Below are 19,508 nucleotides of genomic sequence, written 5' to 3' on the forward strand. Positions count from 1 at the left end.
GGCAGAGCTGGAGGCCCATGTAAAGTTTGTGTTTATGAATTTAAAATGGGACCTATTGGCATGGTTGTGAGTTTCTCTTTTTTTTTCAGCCACATTCAGTTCCTCAGGTGCAGGCATAAGGAAGGCAGATGGTGCCAGGGATGACTTTGGCCAGCAAACACTACCAAAGGAGAGAAGGGCAAGGGAGTTGAATATATGCAAATGAACGACATCAATGATGGGTCATGGAATTGTAGCGGATACAGAAAAAATTTTTTGGCACTATGTAAACCCAGCATCAAAGATGCAAATTCAGTCCTATTGACCTGGAAGTCCATGCTTACTTCTGTATGGCAATGTTTCTCAAACTTGAGGATGCACAAGAACTATCTAGAAATTTTGTCATAAATGCAGAATTCTGGGCCATTCTTAACAATTCTGGGGCACAACATTTGTTCTTTGAAATAAGCAGATAGGTAATAGTAATGGAAGGAGGGGGTCTGTGGCCCATTCTATGAAAAATATTATATTGCAGGTGTTTTACGTGAAAGTGCTTGAGAGTAGGATTTATTTATTTATTTATTTATTTATTTATTTATTTATTGAGATGGAGTCTCACTCTATCACCCAGGCTGGAATACGGTGGCACCATCTCAGCTCACTGCAACCTCCACCTCCCAGATTCAAGCAATTTTCTTGCCTCAGTCTCCCGAGTAGCTGGGATTACAGGCCCACATCACCACGCCCAGCTAATTTTTGTATTTTTAGTAGAGATGGGGTTTCACCATGTTGCCCAGGCTGGTCTCGAACTCCTGACCTCAGGTGATCCGCCTGCCTCTGCCTCCCAAAGTGCTGGGATTACAGGCGTGAGCCACCGCGCCCAGCCGAGATCAGGGTTACACACAGGAAAGTGGGATACCCAGACAATTGTTTATACTGTCAATTTCACAGCCGTAGAATGATGACGTTCCAAATATTTACATTTCTTAAACCAGATGACATAACTAAAAGTATGCTACCATGAAAAGTAACACTGCAATGGCTGAGGCAATAAATTCAGTAGCTTTATTTTTAAATTTCAATTAGGTTCCTTGGATGAACAAGAAACAAGTGTGACATTTTATGTGGAATCTGAAAACCACTTTAGCATGGCTTTACATCGGATGCATCAGTTTTCCAAAAAGCCAGAGAACTGTGTTCTGTTGGGGGAGAAAAAGATAAACATTCTAAGAGAAACAATCATTTCTTAAATGTGGTAAATAGCTAAGCCAAACCAAATACATTTTACAAGTATATAGAATACATGTGATTATGTGAATGAAACCGTTTAGTGTGAGGTTTAAGTGATGGGAGAAAACATTAGGGAAATGATAAGACTTTCATTTTCTTTTTCTTTTTCTTTTTTCTTTTTTTAAGACAGAGTCTCGCCCCGTCACCCAGGTTGGAGTGCAGTGGCACAATCTCAGCTCACTGCAACCTCTGCCTCCCAGGTTCAAGTGATTCTCCTGTCTCAGCCTCCCGAGTAGCTGGGACTACAGGCATGTGCCACCATGCCCGGCTAATCTTTGTATTTTTAGTAGAGACCGGGTTTCATCATGTTGGCGAGGCTGGCCTCCTGACCTCAAGTGATCCGCCCGCCTCGGCCTCCCAAAGTGCTGGGATTACAGGCATGAGCCGCTGCGCCCAGCCAAGACCCTCATTTTCAAGAGAGAAAATTAAAGGTTCTATACACAGTGAAGACTGTTCTATAACAGTCAAGATTAAAGGGGAAAAAACAGTATCGGCCCTTTATAGTACTGCATCTGTCTAAAGACCATAAGGGAGAAGATCCTGAAGAAATATATTAACAAAGCTAAAACTTTTTTCAATTATTCTTTTCTCACATTTTTTTCTACTGATTTTTATTTAAGCTTATCGTATTTTGTCATGTTTTGTATTCAACATCTCACCAGGGCTCTGCTGTCTTTTCAACAATGGCAATTTATTCAGTGCATTTGTAACTATTTGCAATTAAAATTATGTTCCTCCATGTCATGCATATTTCTAATAATCAAACCAGCCCCATGAGGGGGGTATTTTTAATCAGTTATCATTCCCTTCTCTCCCACTAGCTGGACACTTCTCAGACTCCTCTCTTCTTAGCTTTGTCTGCTCCCTACTGTCCTCTCCCAGCTGCTAAAACAAGATTGTCAATGTTTTTGAAAGATTTCTAAACCTAGAGCCAAGGACAGCTTCAGCCTCTGGCTGGTTCTTACTTCCTGGCATCAGAGACATTTCAACCCTACATCTGAAACCTTAAAAGGTTAGCAGCTCTAAATGCTGGCCATTACACACTTCTTTATCTCACACAAACCTGGTATCATCTTCCTTAAAATATTTTGCTCTAATGGATACTTCGCTCTAACGGATACTTTTCAAACTCTAGGAATTGTTGGAGAAAGGGGAAATGTTAGATCTTTAGACCAATTATCATTGCCATGAGTTGTTTGTAACTTGGGGTGAGTTCTCTATAATGTGGGACCAAGATGAGGTAGATATTTCATTATTCAATATTTGGTTCATTATTATTCAAGCTCAACTTGGAATTATACAAGATGGCATCATTCACCTCAGCATTCATTGAATAAAACCACAACCCTGAGTTTTACAGAAAAGAATTAGAAAAGAGGCTAGACACGTAGCTCACGCCTGTAATCCTGGCACTTTGGGAGACTGAGACAGGTGGATTGCTTGAGCCCAAAGGTTCAAAACCAGCCTTGGCAACATGGCATAATCTCTTCTCTAATAAAAATATAAAAAAATAGCTGGACATGGTGGTGCATGCCTGTAATCTCAGCTACTCAGAAGGCTGAGGTGAAAGGGTCACTTGAGCCCAGAAAGTTGAGGCTGCAATGAGATGTGATCGCACCACTGCGCTTCAGCCTGGGTGACAGTGAGACCTTGTCTCAAAAAAAAAAAAAAAGAATTGGAAAGGAAAATGCAAGTGGGGACACCATCTGCAGCTCACTGCTTCATGTCATTGTTTCTCCCTCTCACCCCTCTTTTTAAAAACCCAGTGGCCAAATTCATCTGTTTTTTGTTTGTTTTTGTTTTTGTTTTTGTTTTGAGACGGAGTTTCGCTCTGTTGCCCAGACTGGAGTGCAATGGCGCGATCTCGGCTCACTGCAGCCTCCGCCTCCCAGGTTCAAGCGATTCTCCTGCCTCAGCCTCCCGAGTAGCTGGGATTACAGGTGCCCAGCACCACACCAACTAATTTTTGTATTTTTATTAGAGACAGGCTTTCACCTTTTTGGCCAGGCTGCTCTCAAACTCCTGACCTCAGGTGATCCACCCGCCTCATCCTCCCAAAGTGCTGGGATTACAGGCATTACCCACCGCACCTGGCTTCATCTGGTTTTTGACAATCATTATATAACAAAGGCTCTGATTATGATGACGGGCAAGTGGGAGTCCTAGCTAAACGTTCCAATGCAGACTTACCCTTGAAGCATTTGGGGACTTCGATAGTGCCGTCTATACACTGAGCATCCTCCGTATAGCTACACTTCTTTTCCTTATTTTTGCAGAAGAAAGAAATTTTATCACCATGCAGCATTCCATTCTTAAATTTTTCCTGAATCTTTACTCTCTCTCCTTGGTACACCACAGTGGCTTTTTTCACAGGTACTTTACAAGATGCTGAAAGAGAGAATACTTGTTATCAGGACTTAAGAGTTCAGGAAATCTTTCTGAAAGAGAGTATAGCATTTGAAACAGTAGATGAGTACACCTACACAAATTGGTCAAGGCAAGAAAAATCCAATATACATAGTAAGTAATGGTAATATGATTGCTAATTGCAGTTGTCTATCAATAGAACCATTACTCATAGCTTCCAAGATGGCCTTCTCTTCCCCTACAGTAGCCACAGAAGGTCAGAACAGAAGCATCAGAGCCTCCATTCCAGTGGAAAAAAAAAAAAAAAAAACTTCTAACAGATATTGACATTTCATGTAAGCCTACACTTCCTCTCAGATTGCATTCATTAAGCAGGTGCATCTATCCACCAGCCATTGTGAGCGTTGGCTGATAACAGCTCATAAATACTCTGAAAAATTGCCTTCAGCCATAGGGAAGCCACCTCTCCAAGGAGTTTATGCAAACCACCCCCAGGGTCAGGGAAGGGAGCAGCTCAAAGCCAAAGACTGACTGACAGGGAATATAAAAAGCAGGTCCCCTTGGCTCTCAGTGGGATTAACTCAAGGGTGGAATTCACACTCCAGAGCTCCCAGGGGGATCAAACTGAACCTCAATTTAGCAGAGACCACAATTCTCCCTGGCTCGGCAGCATTAGCATCACCAGGGAACTTGGCATAAATGCAAATTGTCAGGTCCCATCCCAGATCTACCAAATCAGAAACTCTGAGAGTGGACCTCAAAAATCCTGTGTTACAAGCCTTCCAGGTGTTGCTGATCCACAGCGAAGTTTGAGAACCGGTGCCTTACCCTCGCAAATCTGCCTCACCCTTTCTTCTCCTGAGACACTCACTAAATCAACTGTACTCGAATCCCCATCTCAGGCTCTGCTTCTAGGGAACTGTGACCTAAGATGCTAGTTATTTTTCATCTTGCCTGCTGCCTCAGAGTTCCTCTTTCTGCTTAAACTGTCCAGCCCATAGCGACCTGAGCAGAGTTCTAATGCTAGGCTGTTGTTCTTTACTTATGCATGACACTGATGGGATCAAGGGTAGACACCTAACTCAAAAGGAACCAGCGTCTCCAGGAAAAGATGCCAGCTGGTGATGAATCCTGAGAGGGTAACTGAGAGGGTCTGGTGTATATCAAGCCATGTTCAAGATGAATAAGCAGACAGACAGAAATGGGAGAGACCATTGAGATATGGAAAAAGTAGGAATAGTTCCTGCCTTTCAGTTCCAATCTTCAGGGGTATCAGTTGTATTTCATGTCTTTATCTTCAATGCCCACATGATCAACTTGCCTATTGCCTCCTTATAATATCCCCAATTTCCTTGAACTCACTCGAATGTGTGGTTGGTTTTTGCAATGAGAAGAGCCTTGGCTAGACAGAGCACAAAATGGGGTGGGCGTGGTGGCTCACATCTGTAATCACTCGAACCTGGGAGGTGAAGGTTGCAGTGAACTGAGATTCCACCATTACACTCCAGCTAGGCAACAGAGTGAGACTCCATCTCAAAAAAAAAAAAAAAAAAAAAAAAAAAAAAGAATCCATGTGTCTACAAGAATACTAAAAAATGATGGATGGAAGAAAAGCTCTTCTCTACAGAGGCCGAGGCAGGCGGATCACCTGAGGTCAGGAGTTCGAAATCAGCCTGGCCAACGTGGCAAAGCCCCATCTCTATTAAAAATACAAAAAGTAGCCAGGCATGGTGGTGAGGCACCTGTAATCTCAGCTACTTGGGAGGCTGAGATAGGAGAATCGCTTGAACCTGGGAGGCAGAGGTGGCAGTGAGCCAAGATCACGCCATTGCATCCAGCCTGGGCAACAGAGCAAGACTCCATCTCAAAAAAAAAAAAAAAAGAGTGCTCAGAGGCAAAGACTTAAAAGCAAATAAAGAAAGCCCACATGATCTCCCACCATATCACCAATGCTTACAAAGGATCTGTTTATTTCATACTGTTCAAGGTCAAGCATGCTTCCTAAGAATGAGGCTTCCCCATGCACCTGTGAATCCTGAAGTCACGTGCCAGCAGTTTCCTAGCAAGTCTGAGCAACAAGTGGAAAAGCGTTGGAACAAGAAAACAGCAAGTAAAGGTGATCCACTGTATCAATTCAGAGATCTTACAGGACCTCACCTATATTTCCATACCTTTACAACTTGGCATGGCAGACCAGTTTCCCAGTTTGGTACATTCTATTTCTTCCGGGCCATCCAGGGAATATCCGTCATGGCAGCCAAATGTGGCTTTATCCTTGTAATAAAGTGTTGGTTTTGCAGGATAGTTCACAAATCCATTGTCTGGTCTTGATGGGAATGGGCATTTTACTTCTAAAACATTTATTCAATAAGACATATTAGTAATAAATAGTAGTGCTATCCAATAGTCATGAAATAGTTACATCCTTGTCTCTGTCACACCACTGAATCACTGTGTGTTCCTGTAACTGGAATGCAATTTATAGTTACCTTGTGCTTAATTCTGTCCCCACTCCTCTTATATTCATGGTACCCTGGATATTAAAAAAGAAACAACCACACTTCGAAAGTAAATTAATGAGACTTCACTAAGTTCTCTGGGTTTTCACATATAATCATAAGATTATTTATCGCAAACTTCATTTCTACACAGTCTAAGATGGTGGGTTTGAAAGAAGAAAAGCAAAGTCTGTTTCTAACAAACCATAAAATTAAAACACAAAGACTGAATCCCCCCATTCACACTTAGTACACCATTATTTGGCTTTAAAATAGTAAATCTTACTGTTATTCAATTCAGACTATGGAAGAAGCCAGCAGGAAATATATCAGAGAAAAATGGTCTGCTTCCTGGCCTCCTGAAGATCCTCAACAGTAGAGGCCCAAACCCACGTCCTTATGAGCTGCAGTGTGAGAAAGCAAGGCTGGAGCCAGGAGCACAATATTCTCAGAGGTAGTTTAAGGAGGTAATTAAGGGTACGAACTCCAGAGTCAGACTGCTTGGCTCAATTTTGGTTCTGCCACACCTTAAATAAAACAGAATTCATGTGGCCAGGCACAGTGGCTCACTTCAGTAATCCCAGCACTTTGGGAGCCTGAGGTGGATGCATCACTTGAGGTCAGAAGTTCAAGAGCAGCCTGGCCAACATGACAAAACCCCATCTCTACTAACAAAAATTAGCCGGGTGTGGTGGCATGCACCTGTAATCCCAGCCACACAGGAGGCTGAGGCAGGAGAATCACTCAAACCCAGGAGGTGAAGGTTGCAGTGAGCTGAGACTGCACCATTATACTCCAGCCTGGGCAACAGAGTGAGACGCCAACTCAAAAAAAAAAAAAAAAAAAAAGAATCCATGTGTCTATAATAATACTGAAAAATGGTGGATGGAGGGAAAGTTCTTCTCTATAGAGGGAAGCCAGTGAATAAATGTAGAAGGAAACATAGAATTAGAAAGTCACCATTTTTCAGCCACCAATGTCATAATTGACAGATTCAAGGATCATCATTGGATTGTACCATGACTGCCCGACAGTGGATATTCGCATGGTTTTGAAGTATCACCCACAGGTTGCTTACTATTCCAAAGAAAAAGCAGTGCCTTTACCAAAAGGTGATCTAGCACCCCTCAACTGACTAAGGATCAAACTAAGCATGGCCAGTGATGGAACAGCTGACACTATGTGCCTCCTGATATGACAGAATGTATTATTATTAGTATTATTTTTGAGACGGAGTCTCACTCTGTTGCCCAGGCTGGAGTGCAGTGGCGCAATCTCGGCTCACTGCAACCTCCGCCTCCTGGGTTCAAGCGATTCTCCTGCCTCAACCTCCTGAGCAGCTGGGACTACAGGCGCACGCCACCACACCCAGCTAATTTTTGTATTTTTAGTAGAGACGGGGTTTCACCATATTGGCCAGGCTGGTCTTGAACTCCTGACCCCGTGATCCACCTGTCTCGGCCTCCCAAAGTGCAGAATGTATGCTTAACAATAATATTTAACATGAATCTAATCATGAGTAAATAACCAATCAAGTTCAGATTATGGAACATTCTACAAGACAACTAGCCTGTACTCTTCAAAAATGTCAATGAAAGACAACAAAAGAGGCAAAGACTTATTCTTAATTATAGGAGACTAGGCTCACGCCTGTAATCCCAGCAGTTTGGGAGGCCGAGGTGGGCAAATAATTTTAGTTCAGGAGTTTGAGACCAGCCTGGCCAACACGGTGAAATCCCATCTCTACTAAAATTATAAAAATTAGCTGGGCGTGGTGGCAGGTGCCTATATTCCCAGCTACTTGGGAGGCTGAGGCAGGAGAATTGCTCAAACCTTGGAGGTAGAGGTTGCAGTGAGCCGAAATTGCACCACTGCACTCCAGCCTGGGTGACAGAGCGAGACACCATTTCAAAATAATAATAATAATTATTATTATAGGAGACTAGAGAGACATGACAACTAAATTAAAGGTGTGATTCTTGATTAGATCCTGCATAAAACAAAACTCATGTATAAGAGATACTTCTGGGTCAATTGGGAAAATTTGCATCTGAGATAAATGTTGCATGATATCGTTGTAGTTTATGTTATTAGAATTGTTTGGATTATTATTGTTAATAATCCAAAACATATGAAGTGATGATATAAAATGTCCTTGTTCTTAGTACATTCATGCTGAAGTCTTTATGGGCAAGTATCGTAATATATACAACTTATTTTCAGATGATGCAGGAAATAAAAGGGATCTTTCTATGGAGAAACAGAGAGAAAAATGTTACAACATATTAACAGTTGATACGTCTAGGTGAAATTGAAAAAAAAAGGAACCTACTTTTTAGGACTTGGGAGTATGAAGTCAGATGACACATATGTAGCAGGAGACCAGTGCCTGGCCCGTAGTTGAGTACCCAGAAAGGTACAAGTTACTACTGTTATTGGTAGCTCCTCTATGCTGAAAATCACTTATGTTTTGAATCATTCACTGGATATCTGTAATATCTACCACTGGAGAAGTTAATAGTCATGAGAATAACTCTTGGCCAGGAGCAGTGGCTCACACCTGTAACCCCAGCACTTTGAGAGGCCGAGGCAGGCGGATCACTTGAGGTCAGGCATTTCAGACCAGCCGGATGATCATGGTGAAACTCCGTCTCTACTAAAAATACAAAAATTAGCCGGGCATGGTGACGGGCGCCTGTAATCCCAGCTACTTGGGAGGCTGAGGCATGAGAATCGCTTGAACCCAGGTGGCAGTAAGCCAAAATCACCCCACTGCACTCCAGCCTGAGTGACAGAGTGAGACTATCTCAAAAAAAAAAAAAAAAAAAACTCTGTGCACATGATAAACTTTATAATTTGTCTGTTTGTTATGCAGCTGACAAACTTGAAGATAGTAATGAAAGGTCAAGTTAGAGAAGAAAGAATTTTCATAATTTCTTAAAAATCAAATATTTCTGTGATTCTTAAACTTGGGTAAAGATTTTTAAAATGTGTAACAATCAGAAAGCAACCCAGTCTTAACCTTCATCTCCTAGGACTCTCCAAATTAACCCACAAACTTCACCCAGAAGAGAACTTCACCAGCCTCGCTGAAATGTTCAGCTGTCCATGGATACATCTTGCCTTTCATGTCTCCCCCATGTGTGGTATGCCTTCTCCTCATTCTCTACTCCTCCTCCAAGGCCCATTTCAAAGGTCATCACCTATGGGAAGCTGTCCCAGGCAGCTCCAGACAGTTAACTGCATTATTTGTAATTCCCTTGGGTCAGAAGCCAGGTCTCATTCATCGGGAATCTACAGTGCCCAGCACACTGTCTGGCATATGGTAGATGCTCAATAAACAGCTGTTGAATGAGTTCATTGGAAACACTCCATGATAGTCAGAATTTTCAATACCTTTCACAAATGGGATCTTGCCCTACCATACATATTTTGTCTGATCATTGCACTTACCCCTGCATTCTGGTAATTTAGTCCAATTTCCATGTGTTGTGCAGGTAATTGTATCATTTCCAAACATCGCATGTTGTGGCAAACATTCAAAAACTGCTGTGTCCTGATAGAGGGAATTGTTTCCAACTGATGGCTTATAAACACGAAGTGTTGCAAACGTAGGTATGGATGGTGGAGGGCAGGTGATGGCTGGGAAAAGAAATAACTATCATTTCTATGAAAATAGTTAAGGCTTTTAAATATACTCTTTCCAGAAAGAAAAAAACCCTAAGGATAAACTTGAGAAAATACAAACTGATCAAATTACCAGGGTAAAAATAGTCAATTGTGGATGCCTAATAGGAAAATATGACCTGCCGGGCACGGTGGCTCATGCCTGTAATCCCAACACTTTGGGAGGCTGAGGTGGGCAGATCACTAGAGGTCAGGACTTTCAGACCAGCCTGGCCAACATAGTGAAACCCCATCTCTACCAAAAATACAAAAATGAGCCAGACATGGAGGTGTGTGTCTGTGGTCCCAGCTCCTCCAGAGGCTGAGGCAGGAGAATCTCTGGAACCTGGGAGGCGGAGGTTGCAGTGAGCCAAAATCGCACCATTGCACTCCAGCCTGGGCAACAGAGTGAGTCTCTGTCTCAGAAAAGAGAAAGAAAGAAAGAAAGAAAGAAAGAAAGAAAGAAAGAAAGAAAGAAAGAAGGAAAGGAAGGAAAGAAGGAAGGAAGGAAGGAAGGAGAAAGAAAGAAAGAAAGAAAGAAAGAAAGAAAGAAAGAAAGAAAGAAAGAAAGAAAGAAAGAAAGAAAGAAAGGAAGGAAGGAAGGAAGGAAGGAAGAAAGAAAGGGGAGGGGAGGGGAGGGAGGGAGGGAGGAAGGGAAGGAAGGAAGGAAGGAGGGAAGGAAGGAAGGAAGGAAGGAAGGAAGGAAGGAAGGAAGGAAGGAAGCCCTCAAATCAGATGTCCAAACCAGTCAAAACACCAAAAAAATGAAGGAAATTTAAGTCTTGCCACCGCCTTTTGCAACAACACAATGGTTAGGTTTCATAAAATCTTTTAGTTAAATACTACCTTGGAAGATGGTTCTGGAAGGCAGAATTTGTCCCTCAGTGCTGAGGGACCATGCTGAAATAATGGCTGGTGACAGCAACTTGGTACATAGTAGTTTGGGAATGAGTTCCATTACAAGTTCAGTCTGTTTCTGCTGAATACCTCCCTGCTTTTGGACTCTTGGTATGGATGTAGCCTACCCAAGTAGCTTCAGGAACCCAGAGAGATAGTAGTGGCTTGTCACCCTGACCTGAGTACTATGGAGCTTCAACAAGTTATACTAGCATAAAAGAAGATGGTGCTGACCAAAATGCGATTTACCTTCAATTCTCTAGATCCCTGCTGCTCAGAGTGTGGTCCAGGGGCTAGCAGCAGGGGCATAGCCTGGGAAAATAGCTTGTTGGAAATGCAGAAGCTCAGACCCCACCGCAGGTGCCTGAGTCAGAATCTACATTTTAACAAGGTGCCCAGGAGACTCATATGTGCATTGAAGTATGAGAAATACTCATTTAAATTAGATTAAAGCTCAGGTAGTCTTTCTATTTATAACCCTTTTGGAAAGTGAGTTTATGGCTAGCCACTGTGGTTTACGCCTGTAATCCCAGAGCCCTGAGAGGCTGAGGCAGGTAAGGTTGCTTGAAACCAAGAGTTCAAGACCAGTCTGGGCAACAGAGCAAGACCCTGTCTCCACAAAAATTTTTAAAAATTAGCCAGATCTGGTGGCGCTCATCTATAGTCTCAGCTGCTCAGGAGACTGAGAGGATCACTTGGCCCCAGGAGTTGGAAGTTACAGTGAGCTGTGATGATGCCACTGCACTCCAGCCTGGGCAACAGAGCAAGACCGTATCTCTAAATAAAGAAGCAAATTTACATAATTGGTATAAATCTGTTTTAAATGAAAACTATAGGAACCATTGTGATACCTACTGCTGAATGAAAATTTTTACTTAATTTATCCTTTAAAAACTTTTGTTTTTGCTTGTTCAGGTTTTCTTAAACAGTTGTTTATTTGAAATTGCTTTACTTTCCACTTGCTTTTTTTTTTTTTTTTTTTTTTTTTTGAGACGGAGTTTCACTCTTGTTGCCCAGGCTGGAGTGCAATGGTGCAATCTCGGCTTACCGCAACCTCCGCCTCCTGGGTTCAAGTGATTCTCTTGCCTCAGCCTCCCAATTGGCTGGGATTAGAGGCATGCACCACCACGCACAGCTAATTTTATATTTTTAGTAGAGACAGAGTTTCTCTATGTTGGTCAGGTTGGTCTCGAACTCCTGACCTCAGGTGGTCCACCCTCCTCAGACTCCCAAAGTGCTGGGGTTACAGGCTTAAGCCACTGCACCCGGCCTGCACTTGCTTTTGCTAAGGACAGACCTCACTGACATGTTGAAGAACTATAATTAGTATTGAAATGCCTGGGCCTCCTGGTCAAAGAGGTATAAATCACAAGTTGGGGAACCTAAGAACGTCCTTCCCTACATAAGCAAAGCGCAGAGATGACTCTGACAGCTTGGCTGAGGATCCTCTGAAAAAACAACAGTGCTTTTTGGAGGAATGCCAATCAGCTCCTAGGATGCAAGCCCCTTTGATGGGCTCTTGGCTTACTATGAGGGTGACTTTCCTCCTCGTCTCCCCCGTCACTAGGCTTACTCTCTGAAGGCAGAGCTGCCTCCTTTGGCCTTGCAGCCTCAGTGCTAACAAGAGGATCCAGCATACAATAGATCCTCAATTCATGTTTATTGAATAAGTTAATAAATGAATGAATGAAGTTCCAGAGTGGGAGGAAGATGTTTGTTTGATCCCACTGTTTGCAGAAGTTCCCCTAGTTAAGTGGTGACAGTCCCTGATAGACCAATGCCACACATATCCAAGCCTCTTCCAAAGCACTATGAGAGCATTGGAGTCAACACACCCAGCAATGACTGGCTTGGATAGAGTCATGACCACAAGGTGGAGAATACAGAATATGTCCGTGAGTAAAATGCTTCCCTTCTGTCATTCCAAAGTGGTTGTTTCATCTTCTAGAGCAAGATACCAGGATGAATATCCCCCACAAGGGTGACCATTCATCTCATTGAGCTGTGACTGAAGAGTTTCCAGATGTGAGACTTTCTGTGCTAAAACCAGAAAGGTTCTGGGCAAACCAGCTGATCACCTTCCCCACAGACTTACGAGCACAGACAGGAAGCTCCGGGCTCCATTTTCCTTCCTCAGTGCACTTGGCAGAATTAGCGCCATTCAGATAAAACCTGCAAAAGGAAAATTCATTCTATCAAGGAGTAAAATAATCCATCACTGACATCTCAAATATCTTCTCCATTGAGCATTGCTTCATATTAATGCTATTGACTTCTTTTCCATCGTATAATGCTGTCTTCCTGATAAACTTAGTACTCATCTATGGCTCATGGAGCCTCCCAACCAGTGATGCAGGTGAATCACTGCAGGGTTCCACAGCTGGTGAGTGGAGAACCCAAACCCCTAAATCCCTCGTCTTTAACGAGTTGGCCAAGATGACTGTTTCTAATATAAAGCAAAGAACCATCTCTTTTTCAGGATGACAAAAGTGAACCAAACTGAGTAATCTTCACTATTCATTTTCTTACAGCCTACTGACACCAATGAATAAAAGCAATGCAGTCTATTTCCAATGAAAATATAACATTCTGACTGGGCACTTTGGCTCATGCCTGTAATCCCAGCACTTTGGGAGGCCGAGATGGGCGGATCACTTGAGCCCAAGAGTTTGAGCCTGGGCAATGTGGCAAAGGCCCAATTTCGACAAAAAATCACCAGGCCATGGTGGTGTGTGCCTATAGTCCAAGCTACTCAAGAGGTAGAGGTAGAAGGAAGGATTCAAAAGGATTTAACCCAGGAGGTCGAGGCTGCAGTGAGCCATGATTGTGCCACTGCACTCTAGACTGAGTGACAGAGGAAGATCCTGTAAAAAAAAAAAAAAAAAAAAAAAAAAAAAGGAAAGAGAGGAAGGAAAAAGGAAGGAAGGAGAGAGACAAAAGAAAGAAAGAAAAGAAAGATGGAAAGAAGGGAGGGAGGGAAAGAGAAAGAAAGAAAGAGGAAGGAAGGAAGGAAGGAAGAAAAAGAAAGAAAGAAAGAAAGAAAGAACGAAAGAACGAAAGAAAGAAAAGAAGCAAGATGCTGCGGTGGCTCACACCTGTAATCCCAGCACTTTGGGAGGCCAAGGTGGGTGGATCACAAGGTCAGGAGTTCAAGACCAGCCTGGCCAAGATGGTGAAACCCCATCTCTACTAAAAATACAAAAATTATCTGGGTGTGGTGGCAGGCGCCTGTAATCCCAGCTACTGGGGAAGCTGAGGCAAGAGAATTGCTTGAACCCAGGAGGTGGAGGTTGCAGTGAGCCAAGATCACACCACTGCACCCTAGCCTGGGCGACAGAGCAAAAAGAAAGGGGGAAAAAAAAAAAAGAAAGAAAAATGTAACATTCTGTCTTTGAAGCCAATTTTCTTAAGTCATTTGTTACCAGACCCATTGGTAGATTGGTGTTTCAGATGAAAGGTGTGTATTTCTCTCTCACATGTAGTATTCCTTAACCTCCAATCCCAGTAGAAACTTACCCTAGTGGATAGCCAATGTGCTCTCAATAATGTCACAGGGGTGCCTTTGCTCCTTATGAGTCTATGCCCAACGTAAGTGACTGCCTCCCTTTGCTCCCAGATGAGCCTGTGCCCACCATGAGTGATTGCTTCCTGGGGATGTGGTACTGCATTGCATTCTCCACTGTCACACTCCCAACCTTCTCCATAGAATTCTCTTCTAGAGACTACCAGGTTGGTCAATCAGATTAGCCTAATAACTAAAGCCCAAGTCTTATTCCTAAAGCATTTTAACCCTATCCAAGATTTGACCCAGAGAGCATATGGAATTATCATCCAGGTTCAATCATTTTAATGTACCTCCTCTGATAGATAATTAATCAGGAGCAGAAAAATTAGATACAGTGGTGACTACGTATTTCATTAGTTGTTATATTCTCCGATCCTTACCCCACCCTCAACGCTACGAGACCATCTTGGCTAACACAGTGAAACCCCATCTCTACTAAAAACACAAAAAATTAGCCAGGCGTGGTGGCGGGCGCCTGTAGTCCCAGCTGCTCAGGAGGCTGAGGCAGGAGAATGGCGTGAACCCAGGAGCTGGAGCTTTCAGTGAGCCGAGATTGCACCACTGCACTCCAGCCTGGGCGACAGAACGAGACTCTGTCTCAAAAAAAAAAAAAAGCAGGACTAAAATCGATTTGCATTTGGAAAGTCCAACCTAAAGACTGAAAACAAAATATAGACCAGTCTTGATGTTTAGCTTAAGGATACAAAAATGTGCTCAGTCTGTTAACTGCTTAGTTCCATGAAAGTTCTTACCCAGTATTACAAGAAAAACTGATCGTGTTGGGATATTCAAAAGTTGTATAGCGTACTGCTCCATTTTCTAAGATTCCAGCAAAAGGACATACTCTGGCTGTGATACAAAGATAAAAAATGTTACTTTTCTTTGGGTTAAAAAAAACATAAACAGGTAAATTTCTATTTATAGAATTTTTCATTAAATAAAACACATAAATTCATTTTCATCCTTTGGTTCAATAACTTTACTGGTGACTATTCTAAGAAAACAATTCAAAATAAGACAATCGATATATGTACAAAAGCGTTCATTACACTGTTTCTCCTAATAACAAAATTTGGACAGGCGGGGAGCAGTGGCTCACGCCTGTAATCCCAGCACTTTGGGAGGCAGAGGAGGGTGGATCACTTGAGGTCAGGAATTTGAGACCAGCCTGAACATGGTGAAACCCCATCTCTACTAAAAATACAAAAATTAGCTGGGCATGATGGTGGGTGCCTGTAGTCCCAGCTACTCTGGAGGCTGAGGCAGGAGAATAGCTTGAACCCAGGAGGCGGAGGTTGTGGTGAGCCAAGATGGCACCACTGCACTGGGCAACAGAGTGAGATTCCATCTCCAAAAAAAAAAAAAAATTGGATAGTGTAAGAGTTCATCAGGGGACTGTTTTAATTAATCATGGTAAATCAACAGTTGAACTATTATGTAGCCAATAAAATATGAATTGTGAAATTTGTGGAGATACAATTTTTATGATATGCTGATGAAAATAGAAAAATACAAAATTGTACCTACTCTCTGCAATAATGCAAAAAGATATGCATGGAAAATTAAAAAATGAAATTTTTAGTGTTCCAGAGTTATAGTTGATTTTTATTTTATTTATTTATTTATTTATTTATTTTTTGAGACAGAGCTGCCCAGGCTGGAGTGCAGTGGCACAATCTCGGCTCACTACAACCTCTGCCTCCCAGGTGATTCTCCTGCCTCAGCTTCCTGAGTAGCTGGGACTACAGGCACATGCCACCATGCCCGGCTAATTTTTTTTTTATTTTTAGTAGAGACGAGGTTTCACCATGTTGGCCAGGCTGGTCTGGAACTCCTGACCTCAGGTAATCCACCCACCTCAGCCTCCCAAAGCGCTGAGATTACAGGCGTCAGCCACTGCACCTGGCCCTGATTTAAAGATAAATTTTTCGTAATGATGTTACAGCGGCTTTTTACTAAAAATTATGTTTAGTCTCTTTAAGCAAAAAAGCATAGTAAAATCAACTTGCATGAACATGCATAACTTTGACAAAGGTCCTGTTCATATAACCAAAATCACCAGATCCACACATCTATTTTTATTGCTTAACTTCTACATATAATTAAATTTACCATAAATTCAATCTGGTTGATTGCATGATACTTGACTGTAAAGAATAATGCTAGCATGATATCATAGACCCATGTTCTAAGAAATAAATAAAAGCAACCATTTACAGTAAAGCCATAGTGAGATTGATATATTTTACATTATACTATTATTTTGATTTGACATCCTTTCTTGTATTTCATTATAATATAATATATACATAATGTAGATGAAATTTGTATTCATTTCAGTAACTATTAAGTCTGCTTTCATTTTCAGGTGAAGTCCAAAGATATGATGATTCCCCAAATTTTGTTTTCCCAAATGTCTCTTTGGCATCAGTTGACATTTCAAAGCCACTCCACCGTTCTTTTAACTTCTGTAGTGTTTCTGTCTCCTTTTGCCACACCAGATCTCATTTTTAAACCTACCCTAGTTTCAGGCTATGATCTTCTCCTCTTCTATCAATAGCACCTATTACACTTACTCTCTTTGCACAGAGAGAACTCCCCAAGACTTTCTCATTTCTCTCCAACCTGTCTTTCTGCAGCATCTACTGGCCCTCTGCACTCCGAGCATGATGAGGTAGCTTATTCCTCCAAAATACCCAGAATCCAAATGAGGGAAGAGAATGGGAGAGAAGGTACTGACTTACGTGTACATTTCAGAGTGTTGATGGGCCACACTCCTGTGAGAGGGCAAATAAACTTTCTCATCCCTCCCCGGGACACATAGCCCGGCTTGCAGGAATACGTAATCTCTTCTCCTGGCTCATAGAATGTTTTTAATGGGACCACTGTGGAAAATGGTAACTCATCTGGCTTGGGACAGGCTGAAAGAGGGCATAAAGCAGATGGTTAACAAATCTCTATTTACATTTTAAAGTTCAGCTAAGCCCACAAATGAAAAATGTGTGTACTGTTACCAATTATAAGTATACCAAGTTGCATGCCAAATACCTCATATACACTATCTCATCTAATCCCCTCAACAACCATTTGAAGGAGGTATTATAATTATCCCCATTTTACAGGTCAGTATGCTGAGGCTTAAATTGGCTACATATCTTACAGAGGAGCTTTACACATGGCAATATTAAAGAATCAGTATCAATCCAGTCTCTCCAGCATCCACTCTAAAGAGAATTTAGTTATCAGCCAGGCGCAGTTGCTCACACCTGTAATCCCAGCACTTTGGGAGGCTGAGGTGGGTGGATCACGAGGTCAGGAGATAGAGACCATCCTGGCTAACACAGTGAAACCCCGTCTCTACTAAAAATACAAAAAATTAGCCGGGTGTGGTGGCGGGCACCTGTGGTCCCAGCTACTTGGGAAGCTGAGGCAGGAGAATGGCGTGAACCCAGGAGGCGGAGCTTGCAGTGAGCCAAGATTGCACCGCTGCACTTCAGCCTGGCGACAGAGCGAGACTCTGTCTCAAAAAAAAAGAATTTAGTTATTGTTATTATTATTATTATTATTATTTTAGACTGAGTTTCGCTCTTGTTGCCCAGACTGGAGTGCAATGGCGGGACCTTGGCTCACTGCAACCTCTGCCTCCCAGGTTCAAGCGATTCTCCTGCCTCAGCCTCTCAAGTAGCTGGGATTACAGGTGCCTGCCATCACGCCCGGCTAATTTTTGTTTTTAGTAAAGACAGGGTTTCACTATGTTTCCCAGGCTGGGCTCGAACTCCTGACCTCAACTAATTCGCCCACCTCGGCCATGATGCCCAGCTAATTTTTGTATTTTTAGTAGAGACGGGGGTTTCACCATGTTGGCCAGACTGGTCTCGAACTCCTAACCTCAGGTGATCCACCTGCCTTGGCCTCCCAAAGTGCTGAGATTACAGACATGAGCAAGCACGCCTGGCCTAGTTATCATTATTGATCCCTGACACATGTGAAGGGGTTGCATATATTAATTATTTTTTCAAAAGCAAAAAGTACTTACTCCGTCCTGCAATAGCAACATGGCAGAGAAAACTCGAGAACAAGATGAGCACCGGAGAAATCATTGTGGATGAGTCACACTGGCACTATCAAAGTGGTTTTCCTCTGCTAAAAAGACAGAGCCAAATATGAAAGCGCTTAAACATTAACCATTTTCTGGTGTACTTTTATCTTTGTAAATAGAAGATAAAGTATCGTGATTTGAATGGACCTCTGAGACCCACATTCTTTAATGATTTACTTTCCACTTATGTGGCTCTGTTATGAAATCTTTGGGAGATGGTTTCTGTCTTCGTAACGTTTTTGTTAATGGCACAAAACAGTTCATTATTGCTTTTGACAGAAACTTGTTGTTTCCTGAGTTGCCTGGACTTTTCATTCTCCATCTTTTGTGTATGTTGTAGATGGAACACCAAAAGATCGAAGCTCCTGTTTCACTCACAGTCTTGGCATATAAACTTTGGACAAACGCCTACTCTCTGTTCTCAGTCTCCACCTCTCTAAAATGATGTTCCAGTTTTCAGATGTATAATTATAAAGAACGTCTTCCAGGAGGCACTTACAACTTTAATTCCCTAAAAACTGAGCTCAACATCCTCTCTTGCAAGCTCTTGTAGCTCCAGTTAGGACCTTAGGGCTATCCTTGAATTCTCTGTCTTCTCTTATGTCAGATCAATACAAAGTCCTGCTCATCCATTCTTAATATGTCTTGGATCTGTCTAGACAGGTTTCTTGATCTGTTTCAGGAATTTGAAAGTTGATTTGAAACTAACAACTTGAGACTCGAAGAAGAAAAAAAACTTGAGTAGGATAAGAGAATGGGCCAATGCTGATGTTGTTGCTTGAGAGGGTTCGGGAAGGGGGTTGTCTTTGATTCCCTAGTTCTCTTCTACATCATTTGCTCTAAAAAAAAAAATGGATGTATAAATGGACACTAGCCAAGCCATATGTGAAAATAGAACTCTGACCCACACATCTGTAGCAACAGGTCTAGAAAGCCAAACCTACAACCTCTATAGCCCAACTTTCTATAGTTGGCCCAACTTAAGGCCAACCAGAGAAATCCAAACATATTTCTCTAACCAATCACATGGACACCCCACTTCTAGTTAGTTTCCTTCCATCCTCCCCATACCAACAATCCGTTGGAGCACACCTGAAGCCTTTCCTTTTTTCTATTATAAAGCTTTCCCACTCCTCTGTCTGACTTT

At 42.3% G+C, this 19,508-nt stretch overlaps 1 protein-coding gene across 1 annotated transcript; it reads right to left on the bottom strand.

Moving 5' to 3' along the window:
• Positions 1 to 1,022: 1,022 nt before the first annotated feature.
• APOH (apolipoprotein H) lies at positions 1,023 to 18,406 on the bottom strand. Its single transcript, XM_054459045.2, has 8 exons — positions 18,299 to 18,406; positions 17,007 to 17,183; positions 15,015 to 15,111; positions 12,793 to 12,869; positions 9,588 to 9,776; positions 5,808 to 5,987; positions 3,460 to 3,657; positions 1,023 to 1,178 (listed from the first exon to the last, which is right to left on the bottom strand). The coding sequence occupies exons 1-8, from the start codon at positions 18,360 to 18,362 to the stop codon at positions 1,123 to 1,125; spliced, it is 1,038 nt and encodes a 345-aa protein (XP_054315020.1). The 5' UTR covers positions 18,363 to 18,406; the 3' UTR covers positions 1,023 to 1,122.
• Between the last annotated feature and the right edge of the window lie 1,102 nt (positions 18,407 to 19,508).

This window comes from Pongo pygmaeus, chromosome 19, assembly GCF_028885625.2.
Source record: "Pongo pygmaeus isolate AG05252 chromosome 19, NHGRI_mPonPyg2-v2.0_pri, whole genome shotgun sequence".
NCBI lineage: Eukaryota > Metazoa > Chordata > Mammalia > Primates > Hominidae > Pongo > Pongo pygmaeus.